The following is a 19,531-nucleotide window of genomic DNA, read 5'->3' on the forward strand; positions in this document are numbered from 1 at the left end:
TAATCCTACCTACTCAAGAGGCTGAGATTTAGGGGACTGAAGTTCAAAACCAGCCCAGGGGCTGGAAATATGGCCTAGTAGTACAGTGCTTGCCTCATATACATGAAACCCTGGGTTCAATTTCTCAGCACAACATATATTGAAAAGGCCAGGAGTGGCACTGTGGCTCAAGTGGTACAGTGCTAGCCTTGAGCAAAAAGAAGCCAGGGACAGTGCTCAGGTCAGGCCCTGAGTTCAAGCCTTAGGACTGGCAAAAAAAAAAAAAAAAGCCCAAGGCAGGAAAGTCTGTGAAACTCTTGTCTCCAATTAAGCACCAAAAACACAAAAATGCCATTAGTGGAACTATGGTTCAAAAGACAGAGGGTTAGCACTCAGTTCCTGAGTGTAAGCCCCAGGATTAGCACATATATATCCATTTCTCCATTTCATATCATTATTTTGGAGAGACAACCAAAGGATATTTTGCAAAAGTGTGTGTGTGTGTGTGTGTGTGTGTGTGTGTGACTGTTCTGTCCCTCACTGAATCGAAATTTCAACTCTCTGAACCTGTTTGATAGATACCACCAACTGCTAATACTAGTTCAGAATGATCTTCCCTTTTTAACCTAAGAGTCAAAAATACTGTCATCTTTCAAAAAATACAAATCAATTATAATACTTTTATTTTCTTGGAAGCATAATACAAACTTCTTTTTCATCTAAGTTATACTGTAATCCTTTGCTTGATAATGTCCATTGTAGGTATAATTTCCTGAAGAAACAAAGCTATGTTATTCAAGTTGGTAAAACAGTATTCAAAAAGAAAAATATGTTGTTAAAAAATGCAGGTTAAGAAAAAAGAAACAATCACAATGGGCTCTGATGATATGTGCTATCATTTTTGCTTTCAGTGGTTTGCTGTATGTTCATGCACCTGCTCCAAATATCCATTAACATACACACACATTATGCTCCAAATATCCATTGCCATATACACACTATATATATTATAAGTAATATATATATATACATATACATACATATATGTAGCCAGTCCTAGTCCTGGCTTATACTTGGGGCCTGGGCACTGTCCCTAAAAACCTCTGCATTCAAGGCTAGCAATCTACTACTTGAGCCACAGCACCACTTCTGGCCTTTTCTGTTTATGTGGTACTGAAGAATCGAACCCAGGACTTCATGTATGTTAGGCAAGCACTCCACCACTAAGCCACATTCCCAGCCTACACTATATTTTTTACTTGGATTATTTTTATAGTCTATCAAACTTGCCTAACTTTTATGTCCCAACTCAACTTATTTTCTCTCTTAAATATCTGCTTTGTGTTGGTTTTCTCATATCTTTGCAGTTTCCAAGAACAGAAAACTCAGAATTATTCCCTTCTCCTGTCACATCTTCAGCCAATGTAGCGAACTCTAGCACCTCTACCTGGAGATGACAACTGAAATCAAACTTACCAGCGTTCCTTCTCCTCCTCTGGAGCAACAAAGATCTTCAACACCACTACTGAAATCCTTTTTTAATGTGCAAAACAGTAAGAAGAAAGATGGAAAATCACTTTCAGTAAGATCCTGTTTTCTTCGATTCTCCTATAGGTAGGGTTATGCCAAGAGCCCTGTAGGTTCTTCAACAATGTGTTTTTCAAACTTAAACAAGAGTCAGGATCACTTGGGAAGTTTGTAAAATGAAAGTTAAAAAAAGAAAAAGAGAGCTGGGGATATGGCCTACTGGCAAGAGTGCTTGCCTCACATACATGAAGCCATGGGTTCGATTCCCCAGCACCACATATACAGAAAATGGCCAGAAGTGGCACTGTGGCTCAAGTGGCAGAATGCTAGCCTTGAGCAAAAAGAAGCCAGGGACAGTGCTCAGGCCCTGAGTCCAAACCCCAGGACTGGCCAAAAAAAAAAAAAAAAAAAAAAAAAAGAAATTGAAATGGAATGAATAACACATTCTTACCTAGAGCCTTAAGAAAGAAATGCAGCCCTATCAATAATTAGCTTTGAGCCCAGTGAGTGAGATGCCTATGGAATTTCTGCATCCTAGAACAGTGGGACAGTTCATTTGGGTTGTGTTAGACCACAATAAATAATTGCTTATGGATTTAAAAAAATAAAACGTGTAAAAGATCATCCTTTTGTCTTTTTAAAACTCAACCATTTGTGCTGGTGGAGTGGTTCGAGGAGGAGAGAGCCTGCCTGGAATATGTGAGGTTTTGAATTCACACCCCACTGTCATGAGGGTAAACAAACATCTCATCACATTCCAAACCCAAAACCTACATGAAAGCTGACAAAGTCCTATAGGACCTATAAGGTCACCTCCAACACCTTTTACCTTTTAAAAAAATTTATTGACAAGGTGATGTACAGAGGGGATACAGTTACATAATAAGGTAGTGAGTACATTTCTTGTCTTATTTTTCACACCCTCCCTCATTTTTCTTTCCCTTCCCTAGTTCAGATAAGCATATATACAATATCCAGTATACCAAAATCATATAAAGTGACCACACCTTTTACCTTTTTGAGTTCATATCCCAACTACTCTCATTTGCTTGCTGGTCTCCAGCTATCCTGGCTTCTTTGCTGTTCCTACAAATTCTCACACAGGCCTCTATAGTCCATTCAAATAATAATTCCTGTCAAGCCTTTCTGCGAATTCACCATCTCAATGAGGCCTGCACTGACCATCCCATTGAAAATTACAACATTGTTACTTTCTCAACTTGCCTTTCCTTCCAAAAAATTTTTCAAATTGGTTGTGGGGCTGGAATTCAGGGCCTAGCCACTGTTTTAGAGCTCTTTGGCTCTACCACTTTGGTGAACAGGAGATATGATTCCAGAAAGTTTTGAGGGCTTATCTTTGTTATATATATTATGTATATTATATATATATATATATGCAATAGAGTGGTTACAGTTACCTGTCAGATAATGAGTATATCTGTTTTGGACATTATCTTTTTGGACATTATCACCCCTTGTTCTCTCTTGAGGGATTTTTAACCAGCAGACACCCACAGATGGGCATGTGGGTGGCATGCAGAAGCCGCTGTTAACCAACTTTGCCCAACTACAAACTAAAATGGCTTTTCTATCGATGTGGGTGGATAGATAGAGACAGAGAACTCACAACCCAGTACCTGCACTGGGTGCTCTCCAGGGATCACCCTTTTCTTTCAAGTGTGGGTTAGTCCCTGACTTGAAGAAAATGTAACTTCTGTCAACTATTTACCTAGGGATGGAAGAAGGAAAGAGCAAGGGTTTCTAAGGTAGTTCTTGCTTGAATTAACATGATTAAACTTTGGCCTTTCCTTGCACATTTTCCCTTATTTAAGCCTTAAAAGCTCCTTGGAAAAAGTTGGCTGTGGTTTTGTTTCCTCCCAAATTCTACCGTCTTATTAACTTCTGGAATAAATATTCCAGAAGCCAAAGTTTCTGGATTTGGATTTGTTTTCCAGCAGTTACACATCTTCATTCTTTTTGCTCCTGTCATTTATTTAGGATAAAGAAGAAAATGGTTTAAGGGGTGGAGAATGACGAAAGGTGTGACTCTGTCCACAATGCATTATACACATAACTTGACATGTTAAACTGAAATTGCGTTGTATATTTTAAGAAGACAATAAAAGGCGAGTTTCAACTACCTAGAATATAATAACATATAAAAATATTCTGAGACCTACTTTAAAGAATGAGACTGGTATCACCTATTTATTCTGCCTGACAATGACCTTATTTTTCCCTAGTGTACTTTTAATGGCTCAACAAAACTCTTTCAAAAAATTATCCATCAGGCACCAGTGGCTCATATCTGTAATCCTAACCACTAAGTAGACTGAGATCTAGAGGATCACAGTTCAAAGCTAGTCAAGCAGAAAGTCTCCAAAATAACCAGCATAAAGCTAAACTGAAGTTATGGTTCAAATGGTACTAGAGTATCATGCAGGCCATTTTGAGAACACCAGCAAACTGAGTTTGAGGTCCTGAGTCCAAATCCTATGTCAAAAATAACCATCCCAGGAGAGAGAGAGAGAGAGAGAGAGAGAGAGAGAGAGAGAGAGAGAGAGAGAGAGACAGAGAGAGACAGAGACAGAGAGAGAGAGACAGAGAGAGAGACAGAGAGACAGAGAGACAGACAGAGAGAGAGAGAGAACGTGTGTGTTCTTAAATTGGTTTGTTGTTGTTTGGGAACAAGTTAACACTATATAGCCCAGGCTGTGTCCTACAAGGTGAATTATGGAATTATAGGCATGGACCACCATGCCCAGATAATAATGAATGAATTATTTTAAGAATGTGCAAATTCCGAGGCTGGGGATATGGCCTAATGGCAAGAGAGCTTGCCTTGTATACATGAGGCCCTGGGTTCGATTCCCCAGCACCACATATACAGAAAATGGCCAGAAGTGGCGCTGTGGCTCAAGTGGCAGAGTGCTAGCCTTGAGCAAAAGGAAGCCAGGGACAGTGCTCAGGCCATGAGTCCAAGGCCCAGGACTGGCAAAAAAACAAAACAAAACAAGAATGTGCAAATTCCTACATTTGGCCTGACCTAGGGAAATATGAATTCACAGAACTAATCATATCACATGCCTATAGCTCCAAACTCAAGATATACTAAACTCTAACAAGCAGAAAGTATTTGCATAAGGATAAAAAACATTCAGAGTAGTTGTTTGCACAAGTGAAAATAGACAACAAAACCTGATAAAGTTGTTTTAGGAAGGGGGAAAGGGACAAGAGAGAATGATGGGGCTAAGATTGTAATGTGGAAAAGTCACAATAATACTCTACCCATATAACTAATGAATATTAACATTATATTTAACCCTGTTCCAGAAAAAAAAGAAGTCACACTTTACCCAGGATGTAATGTGTATAGGAGACAGAGATTAAGCTTTTTTTCTTCTTTTTTCCCGTGCTGGTACCAGAGCTTGCACTCAGGGCCCAGGTACTGTTCCTGAGCTTCTGCGCTCAAAAGTGGCACTGGCTTTTTTTTTTTTTTTTTTTTTTTGCCAGTCCTAGGGCTTGGACTCAGGGCCTGAGCTCTGTCCCTAGCTTCTTTTTGCTCAAGGCTAGCACTCTACCACTTGAGCCACAGCGCCACTTCTGGCTTTTTCCATATATGTGGTGCTGAGGAATTGAACCCAGGGCTTCATGTATATGAGGCGAGCACTTTACCACTAGGCCATATTCCTAACCCTGGCACTGGCTTTTGGTGAAGACATAGTCATTCATACTGGCTTTAAATCATCAAATCTCAGCCTACTTAATAGCTAGGATTCGTCATGAGTGAGCCTCTGGCACTCTGCCAGATTAAGCTAGTGATCAGTTATTCTTAGAGAAGTTTCCCATTTTCTGTTTTTGTATATTCAGTCTGTACAATCACAAAATAATTTAGGTTATTGGAGAACATGTTGACTAGTCTAATTGCTTGTATATCTAACTGTACACACCATGTCTCCACTTTTCTGACTTTCTCTTCCATTACTTTCACTTGAATATCAAGATGCTTAGATATTCTGAAGATATATAGAGTTTATATGACTCAGAGTTCATTTTCTCTTAATAAAGTTATGACAGACAACAGGATAGGAGGAATGGCTCAGGAAGTAGAGTGGCATCCAATGAGCACAAGCAAGTGTCAAATACCAAGGTCCAGTCCTGGTCTCAGACAAAAACAATCTATTTAGATGGAGGGGATGGGAAAAAAATCAGGCCTTGGAAAAAAGAGGGCAATATGCCAAGAACAATACATGTACAATTTTATATTTGTTTTTTAGCAATACCATTGAGATGTGAAATCAGTGCCTTCTTGCTAGGTTGAATACCAAGCCACAGTTCCAACTAAAGTTAATTTGAAAATAAGGCATTTTTACCAGCACAACAATGTTCATCGCAGCATAATTTGTCATAGCTAAAACATGGAACCATCCCAGATGCCCCTCAGTAGACGAATGGATCCAGAAAATGTGGTACATACTCACAATGGAATTTTATGCCTCTATCAGAAAGAATGACATTGCCCCATTCGTAAGGAAGTGAAAGAACTTAGAAAAAATTATACTAAGTGAAGTGTGCCAGACCCAGAGAAACATGGACTCACTCTACAGTTTCCCTCATAGGGAATAATTAGCACAGGTTTAGGCTAGTCACAGCAGAGGGTCACAAGAGCCCAATAGCTATGCCCTTATGAACATATAAGATGCTAAGTGAAATGAACTCCATGTTATGGAAACGAGTGTTATATCACTGTTGTAATTACTTTCAACATGCCATGTGAAACGGTAGCTTCTTTTGTTGATGATCCACTTGTACACTTGTATCCCCTTCCTGTGGTTATACCCATGCTATCACTGCATCTCATCTGAGTACCCTGGATACTGTATATACTGGTATTAGAACTAGGGAAGTGAAAGGGAATATCAAAAATCAAGAGACAAAGGATAAAAAGACAAACGACTCCAAAAGCAATACTTGCAAAACCACTTGGTATAAACCAACTGAACAACTCATGGGAGGAGAGGGAAAGGGGGAGGGGGAATGAGGGAGGAGGTAACAAATAGTACAAGAAATGTACCCATGGCCTAATGTATAAAACTGTAACCCCTCTGTACATCACTTTGACAATAAATAATTACTATTTTTTTAAAAGAAAGAAATAAGGCATTTTTGCTTTGTATTATTGCCTAGTATGCTATAAATGACCCTTGGCCCCAAATTCAAGGTATGGTTATTTTCTTAATATCAAGCAAAAAGCAGTAGATAAAACTCCCAGGAAACAAATATACAACATACAATAAAATCATTTTCTTTCAAATCCTCAAATTAAGTGTAGAGGATGTAGCTCAGTGGCAGAATACTTGTCTATCAAGCATAAGGTGTTAGGTTCCTCAACACTGTATAGGAGGTAATATTCCAAGGTGATTAATAATTATAGCTTTACATAATCATTTTGTTTCTTTTTTTCAGTCCTGGGACTTGAACTCAGAGCTCTTTGCTCAAGGCTACTGCTCTAAGCCAGTGCCACTTCGTTTTTGAGTGGTTAATTGGAGGTAAGACTCTGACCATGACTTTTCTGCCTGGGCTAACTTCAAACCACAACCCTCAGATCTGAGTCTCCTCAGTAGCTAGGGTAACAGGTGAAAGCCACCAGTGCCAAGCTAATCTCTTTTTCAACCAGACCTCAATAATAAAGAACTGGTGACAAAACACTACCAGTTCTGCCAACTAGTTGGTGGGAAACAGCAAAATTAGCTACAAAATCACTATTCTACCAAGGTGTAAGAATGAAGATAACGACAAAAATAAAAAAAAAAAAGGACCTATCAGTTTTCAGGTCAGACCAAAAGATTTCATGGAGAATATGATCTATGATCAACATATGCCCCAGTAGGTATGTCCTCTATACCTCAGGAATTTGTAAGTAATGTTTAACAATAAATGACAACAGAGAGTATCAGATTGTAAATATTTATATTTCTCTCACTCACACACAATGTTGTATGAGACATTACTAGTTTTAATATGCATCCATAGGATTAATACTCATATGGAGTATAATGTGGAAAAGTGCCAAACTAAAGAAATAAGTCTACCTAAAAACCAAAGTACACACATCTTAGAATTTTAAAATATTGCACATAATAAGGTTGCACAGAAATTACTGGCTGGTTTTACAAAAGAATGAGGTATTAGATGAAGATAAGTGCAATCTCTAGACCAAGGTAAGTGCAAAGAGGAAGAACTAAACACAAAAAGACCACATAAATTCATACTAAGACCTACAGGGTTAACAAGAAAGTAATGTGAGAAAAATGTATAAGTAGCTATGATTTCAACCTTAAAAAAAAAATCATTTTTCAGGGCCTAAACACACTAACAATCTCTTGGCAATATTTCACAAATTTTCAACTTTTTTTGCTTAACTGACTATATTTCCTGTACACCAATTCTACTGCAGAAAAGGTATGATTTGTTGCAAAAATAAAACCATCCTTTCCTAAAGCTTTCAGTGGTAATCAACCAAGATACTGATCGCCTTTGCTGAATGACTCAATTATACAATTTCATATATATTTAGCAACTGAAGTCAGATGCTACAAAGCATGCAATTTTGTATTAGCAAACGTTTCACTGTAAAAAGTCATCTAAATTCACACAATTCATTTCTACAATAACTTTTAAAGTTTAATCTTTAAATGGGTATCAACCAAATTCAATCTTTTTTTTCTTTCTAATAATAAATCTGGCTACTTTTAGGAACTCAAAAGTAGGTAAAGAAAAAGGACTTGGCAGAATTATCTTTTGTTTGTAAAAAAAAAAATTCCCAAGAAAAACATTACATTTTGTCTACTGAATGTTGAATTTGTCAGAATAACTTAAATATATGTAATAGCTATATCAAATTGCTTAAAGTAAGTGAAATCATGCACTTGTCAAAGCAGTTCACAGAAAACTTTTTTCATCAAAGATACTGAGGAAAAGACAAGATGGTTTTAGTGAGAACAGAAAAACAGGGCCAACTATTGTCCCGAACAGTCAGTGTACGTAGTAACCATATTTCCTCTTCTTTGAGTGACAGTTCTGCAGTGCTTGCTAGATCCATGGAATCGATTTTCAGTTTGTACTGTGTGCTGATTGGTGTTGTCAAAACCACTAAAAGAAAACATTTTTTCCATGTCTTCAAACATGTCATCAAACAATCCACCTCCAAAAGAAAACTCCTGGAAATGGTGCCTTTGTCTACTGGAACCATCCTGGCGTGTCTGGAAGTGATTTTCAAAATGTTTCTTAGACCGAGTATTTTGGTTTTGACCAAAAAAATTGAAGTCTTTAAATAAGTCATCAAAATTGAAGTTAAATGACTGCTCAAAAGGACTTCCACCTCTTTGTCCTTTACCATTAGTAAAAGCACTGTGTCCAAGCGTATCATACTCTTTTCGCCTACTAGCATCTGAGAGAGTTTCATATGCTGAAAGAGATAAAAAAACATTTCAGTAATTCAAGGAAAAACATTCAAACTTACATGTATTTAAACCTGTCCAAATACATAATTTCAACTCACAAGTTAAAAGCACAACACTACAAACATAATTAAGTTAAAAATAGAAGTTATACTAGGCAAGGTCTTTGCCTTATTCACTGCTAGCTTGTCAATAGTTAGCACAGTCATACCTCTAGTATATACCAAGTAGTTATTAAATGATACTATCACAACCATTAGAACTTTTAACATTACTGCTGAAAGCCATATTAGTATTAAAGAATTAAGTGATCAAATATGAAGTTAATAGGAATTCAGATTTTTCATTTCCTTACTAGTTGAAGTAACTCAATTTCTAACTCACTAGTCAGTTACAGCCTCCCATCATTAACTATTCAATGTTCGCAAAATGTAATTTGTTTTAGGACAGGAATGAAGCCAAAACATTTTAGAATAAGAATTTTGAGTGCTCAAATGTCTTTTCCTCAGAAACAAGTGACTTCATAAATAAAAGAATGAAACAATACATTTTATATACTAATAAGTTATAATTTGTCTAATCCTTCACTTAGTAACAAAACAATTTGTTATAAGAAAGAATGGCAGACTCTCACCGTACTAAAGTGTAAATCCCACTCATCCTCCCATCACCATACATTTTCAAAAACAAACAGATTTCTTGGCATCATACTCTTTAATAGTTATACCCTTGTGACCTCAGGAAAAGTCACTTACCTTCTGCAATCTCTCGGAATTTTGCTTCAGCATCAGGGCTCTTATTTTTGTCAGGGTGGTACTTCATGGCCAATTTGTGAAAGGCCTTCTTGATTTGGCGTTCTGATGCAGATTTTGGCACACCTAAGATATCATAGTAGCTTTTTGAGGCCAGAATTAATTCTGTTATCATCAAAATACAAATTGCAAAGATGAAAACTGACTGGGTTGTAGCCATTTCTAATGCCCTAAAAAAAGAAAGAAGAAAAATTATCTATAGAATTAATTTTAGGACATTTTTCTTTTTTTATATTGTCAAAGTGAAGTACAGAGGAATTAGTTTCATATGTAAAGCAGTGAGTACATTTCTTATCCAACTTATTACCTCCTCCCTCACCGCCCCCCGCCCCTCGCCAGTTGTACAATTGTCTACACCAAATGGTTTTCTTTTAAAAGAAACTCAACAAACTTCCTCGGTACAAGAAATTTAAATGCAGTATTCAAAAGGTATTTTATACACACATTCTATTGTATTTCCAGTGTTAGTATTTGTGAATTAAGATTCTATACTTTTAGTCTTTGGCTCACCTGATGAAATTAAGTACCTGAATGAGTGCTTTCCTGAGAAAATACCTACTAATTTAGACATACCATCTTGGCAGTTAACTTGTGAATTTTTTCTCTGACATTTAGAGACATTATTCAAATATGAATCTTTCTTTGTTGACACAAGGTTTCCCTTAGCTGAAGTTAGCCTTGAATTCCTCTTCCTCCTATCTCAGTTTCTAGAATACTGGGTTTACAGGTCTATATCACTACACTCAGCATCAGAATATGAATTCCTAAGAAGAAAACTGAAATACTCCCAACTATTAGTGGTATTTTCTACTTTTCTTTCAAACTAGGATTGCATGCTATGAAACTATTATATCTCGTAAAAATCAGTTATCAAAAAAAATTCTGTTTGGCAAGACTATTAGGAGAAAGGTGATGGCAAGGAAGGAGTTTCTCTGTTCAATTCTACTTGCTCTAAAAATTAACACGGGGGCTGGGGATATGGCCTAGTGGCAAGAGTGCCTGCCTCATATACATGAGGCCCTGGGTTCGATTCCCCAGCACCACATATACAGAAAATGGCCAGAAGGGGCGCTGTGGCTCAAGTGGCAGAGTGCTAGCCTTGAGCAAGAAGAAGCCAGGGACAGGGCTCAGGCCCTGAGTCCAGTCCCCAGGACTGGCCAAAAAAAAAAAACCTAAAAATTAACACGATTTGGAAGTTATACAAACCCTGTAACAGTAAGATTCCTTTACTTTAAAAAAAGCTGTATGGATAAACAAGTTCTAAAAAAAAATACAATAGAATTTAAGATTTCTCATAAGCCATGTGAAACCGTAGCTTCTTTTGTTGATGATCCTCTTGTATCCCCTTCCTGTGAATGTACCCCTGCTATCACTGTATCTCATCTGAGTACCCTGGATACTGTATATACTGCTATTAGAACTAGGGAAGTGAAAGGAATATCAAAATCGAGAGACAAAGGATAAAAAGACAAACGACTCCAAAAGCAATACTTGCAAAACCATTTGGTATAAACTAACTGAACAACTCATGGGGGGAGAGGGAAAGGTGGAGGAGGTAACAAAAAGTACAAGAAATGTACCCATACATACGCCTAACATACGTAACTGTAACCCCTCTGTACATCACTTTGACAATAAATATTTTCAAAAATTTAAGATTTCTCTTTAGATTCGTATTCTCAAAACTTCTCAGTAGTTACACAACTTCTCTTACCCTGAAAATGCTCTAGTAAGTTTTGAAATAGGACTTTGGATAACACATATCTTCTGATTTGATACTCATAATGCAATACCCCGTATTTTTTGAATACTATTCCACAGGAGAGCTTACTAACCCTTGATGACATAACAAGGCTGATGAAAAAGCACTATGGTTCGTGGAAACTGCCTGCCTTACTCTCCTGTGGCCTTTTCTGAGCATTACTAATTAGCAGGTGGATTAAGTTTTTTTCCAGAGTTACTCATAGTCACGAGTACAACCTCCGGTCAAAGGAGGATCAAGGATCAAATACAACCTCCAACTTGTCCTATGGCTGCCCCATTGCCCGCAGGCAGCTCCCTAACTCAAAGGGCGGGTCTAAACCCACAGGCACCTCACTGGTTTTCATAAACGGATTCAAGCTAACCGAACATGTGTTATTTTTAGTGAGTTAACTTTCCCATTGAACAGACTTCTCATTTCAAAAAGGGAAAAAGGAAAGAAGCTTCTCGATCCCCCTTCCCGGGGGGGGCCTGGGTGGGCCTTCCTCCCTAGCGCCAGTAGTCCTCTGAGCTGGACCACCTAGGCCTCTGTGTGTTCCCGATCCCCGGCGGTTGGGGTCCCTGAGGCCCGAGACCCAGTCCTCAGACAAGCTGACAGTTGAGGAAGCCAGCGACACAGCCCAACGCACAAAACGCACTAAGGTGGTCCGGCCATCTCCCCACAGTCCCTTCGTCCCAACCTCGCCGCCTAAAGCCACTGGAGAGGTCGCGGCCGAGGCCGGGTGCGCCCCCAGAAACCAGCCACCACCGCGGGGACGCTGCGAACCCTACTCGGCGGCCGGACGGTCCGCGCCACCCCGGCTTCGCTCCTCCCCCCGACCGCCGCTCCCGCCGACCCGAGGCCCTGGAGAAGCACACGCGCGGCTCCTCCGTTCAGGTGTAGAGCTCGACCACCCACCCCGGCCTCCGCGGCCTCTCGGAGCCGACGCACGCCTCACGGTCACTGGCACACTGACTTCTCGCGCCCGGAGCCGAAGATGCCTCCGCGTCCCCTCTCAGCCCGCTCCCTACTGGCGGGCGTCCCAGGCTGGCGCCTCCACCTCAGGAGAAGACCTACACGAAACGCTTCCCCATTGGTTCCCGCCTCACCACCTGACTCCGGCGCCCTACGCGCACGTGGAAAACTGTTGTTGCCGCTCGGTCCTCGCGTCACTTCCTGCCACACCCCCGAAAGGGGCGGCTCCTATACCCACCGCGGCGGAAGTGAATGGAAGGTTCCGACGCCGGCGCATTGGCGCGGGCAGTCTGGACTCGCAGACCCGCCTAAGCGCCCTGGCCTGGTCTGCGCCCTTTGCCAACGGGGGTCACCCCAGGCCCTTACCCTAGTGATGCCCCGCTATTGCGCTGCGATATGCTGTAAGAATCGCAGGGGACGGAACAATAAAGACCGGAAGTTGAGCTTTTACCCGTAAGTCAGCTTGTAGACCTATGCGTCAGCTTCACCATTTTAAGCCCTGGTCCTGTGGTCTTTGGAGCCAGGGCCCAGGTATCTCTTACCTGTTCTCTAAGTGAGGCCTCAACTCCCTAGACCTAGGGGTCTCCGCGCGGGAGCAGGACGCGAAGGACAGAATTTAGTGTGATTGTGAGCACGCCAGTTTTAAGTGTTAAAACAAGAAAGTTTGTACAGCGCTCAGCGGTCGTGGTTCCTGGAGCCTTTATTGAACCTCGCATAACCTTTAATTGAACTCCACTAACCACGCTTTAAGGTGCATCTTACCTGATAAGTGAGGAGGTGCAAAGCTGCACAGTTTTTACAAGTTAATTCCATCCCCTCCCCCCAATAAAACAAACAAAAAAATAGATTAGTAACCTTGAAAAGTCTGAGTCATACCCAGAATTTTAACATGTTAACTGCCCGGAGGTGTATATACTCCTGATTAGTAAAGAGAATAGAACAAGTAAACTTCTTCTGGGTGGCTAAAACTACGAAATACTTACGTCAAACCGTATGAATACTGATTTGTATTCAGAAAGATAGGGAAGCGATGTTGTGTAATTTGGGATCTGTGGTTCCAAATGCAGGTTCCATTACTTTGTAACGGAATGACCAGCAAATTAAACTCTCAGTGCTTCATATCTTAAATTTGTAAAGCAGAAATAATAGAACTTTTGTTAAGAACAAGCATAGTATATATATATGAAAATTAGCTTAAATATTTCATTTCCCTTTTTCGTTGTTTTGGTCATGGGGCTTGAACTTGGCCGGGCACTCTCCCTGAGCTTTATTCCTTCAAGACTAGCGTTCTACCACTTTAAGCCACAGCACCACTGCCAGTATTCTGGTGGTTAATTGGTGATAAGAGGTTCACAGATTTTCCTGCCTGGGCTGGTTTAGAATTGCCTCAGCCTCCGGAGTAGTAAGATTACAGGAGTGAGCCACAGGCTACCCCCACCTCCACCCCCGCCTCTTTTTTTTTTTTTTTTTTTTGATCCTAGACCTGGATTTAAATCTGTCACCTGACCCTTTTGCTCATTGGCTTGCACTGTACCAACTGAGCCATGCCTCCAGCCCCTCCCCCATTTCCTTTTTATAACATTTAATAAAAATCGTTTCAACTAGAGCTAACCTAGTTATCTTTTTTTTTCTCATTATTTAGTAAATCTCCTTTGAGTGTAATCATGAAGTTGTTATTTACTAGTGGTTGGATGCTTCCCCTTATCTCAAGTAATGGGGAAAAGACGACGGATAAACCCTAGTAATTCCCTAGAAATTCGTGTAATTTTTCCATGATCAGCTTCCTTGAATCCATTTTGCAAGATGTAGACATATTTTAGGAGAAATAAACCTAAGCCCTGGTCCATTGGAAGGCAAATACTAGGATATTAATGGTTCTAGCTTTGAGAAGGTTTGTAGCAAAATATCATTTCTCTATTTGGCCTTGGATTTGGGGAGAAATAATCCAGAACCCCCACTCCAAAATTGAAGTTTTGTGGACCACAATGGTATTGTTTTTAAGGAGAAAAAATGTCAGGCTGGGGATATGGCCTAGAGGCAAGAGTGCTTGTCTCGGATACATGAAGCCCTGGATTTGATTCCCCAGCACCAGGTATATAGAAAACGGCTAGAAGTGACACTCTGGCAAGAAGCCAGGGTCAGTGCTCAGGCCCTGAGTTCAAGGCCCCAGGACTGGCAAAAAAAAAAAAAAACACAAAGGAGGAAAAATGTCCAATGAATTATAAATTTTTTTCCTCAAAATGTAAATTTAAAATGAGATTATTTAATGGGTTTTTAATGCATGTGTAATTCACAAAATAAAAATTGATTTTATTCTCTTAATCTTGAAGAATCAAATTTGCTCGTATTAACATTATACTAAGGCATACCATAAATTTATAGCCTAAAATGTTCAGTTTATGCTATGGGCTCATACCTGTAATCCCAGACATTGAGAAGCTGAGGCAGGAGGAGAGTAAGATTAAGACCAGCCTGGACTACAAAGCAAGATCCATCTTAAAAAAAAAAATATATATATATATATATATATGTATGTATATATATATATCTTATTCTGTTGCTATCTTATGTACTTGAGGGAATTGCATACAACAGTGAAACAATCACACAAAAAAAATAGAATAAAGACTATAAACAACTAACATGGTTTAGGAGACACTCCAGGAGATTTCTTATTGGTTGAGGAAAGCAGGGAAGTTCAGTTACCAATAAAAATATGCACAAAGAAGGTGCAGCTAAGAGGTAAAATACAAATACAAGGCTCTAGCTTGATGAGGATGGAGGAGATATATATTCACAAAGTATACTTTTCAAGGGTTTGGTAACTTAAGGTGTTAGTGTTAAAAATTATGTCCTAAAATGTACATGGATTCTTTTCCCCTAGAATCTTATAAACTTGTCTAAATTTGGAGACTTTTCTATAAAGCATAAGATGTACAATGCACAAATCCAATTGGGATGGGAAAGAATATATAATATCTATACCACATTACTATGAAAACAGGAAATTATATAGTATATGTTTTTTATTAGAATATCACTAGATTAAATATCATTTACTTAATATGAGTCTAGTCTTGATGTTTTCCTCTTGTTTTTTAGACCCTCCCAACTCATAATTCTTCTGCCTCAACCTAACTAGTTGGCAGGATTATAGGTTTGTGGTGCCAAACCTTTCGAGTCTGACCTCTTTAATGTAGTGCTTTTTTTTTTTTTTTGCATTGGAGTTCATATTTTAGAACTTAAAATTTAGAGATCCTAGTCTGTTACAGAAGTCTAGAAGCAAACTAAATTACATACAGGTGAAGCAAATGCTAGTAAATATATGTATACATAAATATATTAATAGTTTTATTCAGCTGATTTGTGTGAATTAGCATCTACTTATTTTAAGAATACTAATATAAATTGAGGCAACAATATGGAGAATTTGAAACCACCCTGGGCTATATATGAAACCCAATTGGATGGAAACTTATAGGGAATTTATAACAGTGTTCTAGTTTTAAGCAAATTACATAACAAAAGTGGATTCTTTGAAGTAATGTATTTTCCTTAAAGGAACTGTGAATTATGTGTTCCAATCTATCAGAACAAAGCTTTGGCTGCATAGTCATTATCATAAAGATGCTCTCATTTGATTTGTTTGGGTTTTTTTTTTTTTTTTTTTTTGCCAGTCCTGCGGCTTGAACTCAGGGCCTGAGCATTGTCTCTGGCTTCTTTTTGCTCAAGGTTAGCACTCTGCCACTTGAGCCACAGCGCCACTTCCGGCTTTTTCCATATATGTGGTGCTGAGGAATCAAACCCAGGGCTTCGAAGTATATGAGGCGAGCACTTTACCACTAGGCCATATTTCCAGCCCCAGATGCTCTCATTTGATAGACATCATGGACTTGCTTTTGGAGCATGGGGCAAATAGGTTATATGGATATATTGTAAGACAAAGTTTTTGTTGTTTTTCTTTTTCTAATTTCAGATTTCCTCTTCATGACAAAGAAAGACTTGAAAAATGGTTAAAGAATATGAAACGAGATTCTTGGGTTCCCAGTAAATACCAGTTCCTGTGTAGTGACCATTTTACTCCTGACTCTCTTGACATCAGATGGGGTATCCGTTATTTAAAACAAACTGCAATTCCAACAATATTTTCTTTGCCTGAAGACTATCAGGTATTGGAATAGTGGAGAGGCGGGTAATGCGGAACCGGGTGGCATATCCACATTGACAGGTGATTAGATAGTAAGAGATACAGATTACTGTTAGGAAGACAAATACTTGAGAATATTTTGTTCTAAAAATAATACTACATTTTTGAAAATTTTAAAGTAAATTAATGGGTAAGCTTTTCTTATTGGTCATTTAAATAAGCTGAAATTACTCTATCATATGTCAACTGGAGGGTTTTGTTTCTATTTTGTTGGTTGTGGGGCTTCAGCTCCGAGCTAAGGTGCTATCTCTGAGCTTTTCTGCACAGTGCTGGCATACTACCACTTGAGCCACTGCTCTACTGGTGGCTTTTTGTGGTTAATTGGAGATAAGAGTCCAATGAACTTTCTTGTCTGCTAGCTTTGAACCACAGTCCTCAGGTCTCAGCCTCCTGAGCAGCTAGGATTATAGGCATGAGCCACCAGTGCCCAGCTTCAACTGGATTTTTTTAAAAATACTTTAAGGTATATTTAAGTTGTTAATGTACTTAGAACAGTGTAAATAAGTTTGCCAGACCAATATATTGCTCAAACTTAGTACTGGTAAGAGAGTAAGTCTACAAGTGTATCCTTTTTAGAATTTGAAATATTGTTTTCTAGGGAAAAGAATCTTGTAAAAAAGAATCTCAGAAGAAAAAAATTGGTGATGAGAAAGAAATGTGTCTAAAAGCCAAGCCCGAAGAGTCATTTGCATCAAATGAAGCAAAGAAAAATACAGTTAAAATAGATATGCTCCGTGAACACACAGATGTACTTGATTTGCCTGCCACATTGAAGCCACCAGCTCCTAAAATAGGAAATATGCAAACTAACATATTAACTCTTAATCTGATTAAACAAGATACTGAAAAAACAAATTCTGTCTTGGAAACATCCATTAACCAAGACTTAGGTGTAAGTGATTTTCACACATCTTATGAGAATCTAAATTCTACAACTATTACTTTAACAACTTCAAATTCAGAAGGTACTCACCAGTCTTTGGAAACCCAAGAAGTACTTGAAATAACTACCAGTCATCTTGTTAGTCCTAATTCCATTGAAATTAAGGCAGTACAGGAAAACCAATTCTTAATCAGTACAGTTGAAGAATTAAGCACAAATAAAGAATCTATTCTTGCCATTTTTGTACCCACAGAAAATTTTAAACCTGCAGCTAATTCTTCTATCTTAGCCCAAAATGAAACCATAGGAATGGAAGACATAGACATTGAAGACTCCTTATATAAAGATATCGACCATAGTGTAAACATTTTACAGACTGAACACTCTTACTGCAGACAAGACATAAATAAGGAACATCTTTGGCAAAAAGTCTCTAAGCTGAATTCAAAGATAACTCTTCTTGAGTTACAAGAGCAACACACTCTAGGAAGATTGAAGTCTTTGGAAGCTCTTATAAGCCAGCTAAAACAAGAAAACTGGCTATCTGAAGAAAATATCAAGATTATAGAAAATCACTTCACAACATATGAAGTCACTATGATATAGAGTAAAAAAATTTTAAGTCTATAGAAGCTTTTTCTAACTAAACCAAATTCTACATAAAGTGAGCTTTCTCCTACAGATAGTTTTTATCTTAAGGAAGCTATGAAAGTTGTTATGAACTGCATTCTAGTTTCTGTAATGCCTACAGAAGAAAACTGGAGAGTTGTAGGGCTGACTTGATACTTTTCCAAATTATAGTATAATCATAGTGAATAAATACCATAAGGGATAGTCATAAAATGAGAAAGGAAAGATATGATCAAAAAAGCCCCAAATAGATCAATCCCAGTTCTACCATTAGCATATGACTTAGGCAAGCTACTGTTAAGATTGCACCTCCAAGGACTGGTAATGGAGACCAGTGGTACAGTTTTTGCTTAGCTTTGTGCAGGAAGTGGTTGATAGATATTAAGCTTCATCCCCTAATTGTATTTTGTAAATAAGGGTAATTAGTAGACCGCTAATAGACGTGAGTCTGTTTCTGTATAGTTCCTTCTCTTCCTTTATTAAAACATTTTCTACAAGAATATACAGAAGATGGATAGAATTTGATATTAACTGTTGGAATATCCTCAATATGCTTTATTATTTAACCATTTTTCTGGTTACATATCTATAATATAAAGAAAAATACTACTATAATTTTATTGCAGTTGAACTCAGCTCTGAGAAGAGTACTTTTAACTTTTGAGAAAATAGATATTTCAATACTTTATATATAAATGGCCATTAGAATATAGTCATTTAAATTTTTCAGCATCCTGTACTTATAAAGTAATATTTGTACCAATTTTAAATTATGTATGTCTATTTTAGAAATCATAATTTGTGTATATTTCATAATTGGTATGCTTTTTAAAATGTGTGCCTGTCATTTTTTAAATCCAAAATAGGAGTGGTTATACTTAATATTATACATTCCCTCTTCTGCATATTTTACAAAAATTTATAAGGAAGAAATTATAAGTAAGCAATGTTGACCTTAGGAAGAAGTTGTTCTCTTAGGGAAGATGTAGTGTTATAAATATACTATTTATATCCATACTGAATTTAAGAAAAATAACTGTAAAAGCAAACTGTAGAAATAGAATAGAAGAATAGAAATTGAGCTAGGTACCGGTGGCTCACGCCTGTAATACTAGCTACTCAGGAAGTTGAAATCTGAAGATTGTGGTTCAAAGCCAGCCTGGGCAGGAAAATCTGTGAGACTCTTATCTCCAATTAACCTCCAGAAAACTGGAAGTGGCTCTGTGGCTCAAGTGGTAGAGCGCTATCCTTGAGCTGAAGGGCTCAGGAATAGCATCCAGGCCCGGAGTTCAAGCCCCATGACCAAAAAAAAAAAAA

At 38.3% G+C, this 19,531-nt stretch overlaps 2 protein-coding genes across 4 annotated transcripts; one reads left to right on the forward strand and one right to left on the reverse strand.

Annotated features, from left to right (window-relative positions):
* Positions 1-7,461: 7,461 nt before the first annotated feature.
* On the reverse strand, positions 7,462-12,636 carry Dnajb9 (DnaJ heat shock protein family (Hsp40) member B9). Of its 2 annotated transcripts, none has more exons than XM_048339785.1 (3): positions 12,496-12,636; positions 9,722-9,948; positions 7,462-8,974 (listed from the first exon to the last, which is right to left on the reverse strand). In XM_048339785.1, exons 2-3 carry the CDS (start codon positions 9,936-9,938, stop codon positions 8,526-8,528), a joined length of 666 nt encoding a protein of 221 aa, XP_048195742.1. In that variant the 5' UTR covers positions 9,939-9,948; positions 12,496-12,636; the 3' UTR covers positions 7,462-8,525. The 2 variants fall into 2 exon arrangements, with proteins under 2 accessions (XP_048195742.1, XP_048195741.1); XM_048339784.1 differs by having other exon boundaries at positions 12,438-12,589.
* Positions 12,637-12,747: 111 nt separating this feature from the next.
* Thap5 (THAP domain containing 5) lies at positions 12,748-19,287 on the forward strand. Of its 2 annotated transcripts, XM_048339782.1 has the most exons (3): positions 12,748-12,947; positions 16,471-16,663; positions 17,300-19,287. In XM_048339782.1, exons 1-3 carry the CDS (start codon positions 12,868-12,870, stop codon positions 18,188-18,190), a joined length of 1,164 nt encoding a protein of 387 aa, XP_048195739.1. In that variant the 5' UTR covers positions 12,748-12,867; the 3' UTR covers positions 18,191-19,287. The 2 variants fall into 2 exon arrangements, with proteins under 2 accessions (XP_048195739.1, XP_048195740.1); XM_048339783.1 differs by lacking the exon at positions 12,748-12,947 and having other exon boundaries at positions 16,564-16,682.
* Positions 19,288-19,531: the final 244 nt, after the last annotated feature.

Source organism: Perognathus longimembris, chromosome 2 (assembly GCF_023159225.1).
Source record: "Perognathus longimembris pacificus isolate PPM17 chromosome 2, ASM2315922v1, whole genome shotgun sequence".
Taxonomy (NCBI): Eukaryota; Metazoa; Chordata; class Mammalia; order Rodentia; family Heteromyidae; genus Perognathus; species Perognathus longimembris.

Coding starts and splice junctions, on each gene's coding strand:
- Thap5 (XM_048339782.1), top strand. CDS start 12,868: ATGCCCCGCTATTGCGCTGCGATATGCTGTAAGAATCGCAGGGGACGG. Junction 12,948..16,470: donor CGGAAGTTGAGCTTTTACCC/GTAAGTCAGCTT, acceptor TTCTAATTTCAG/ATTTCCTCTTCATGACAAAG. Junction 16,664..17,299: donor CTTTGCCTGAAGACTATCAG/GTATTGGAATAG, acceptor ATTGTTTTCTAG/GGAAAAGAATCTTGTAAAAA.
- Dnajb9 (XM_048339785.1), bottom strand. CDS start 9,938: ATGGCTACAACCCAGTCAGTTTTCATCTTTGCAATTTGTATTTTGATG. Junction 8,975..9,721: donor ATTCCGAGAGATTGCAGAAG/GTAAGTGACTTT, acceptor TATCTCTTTCAG/CATATGAAACTCTCTCAGAT.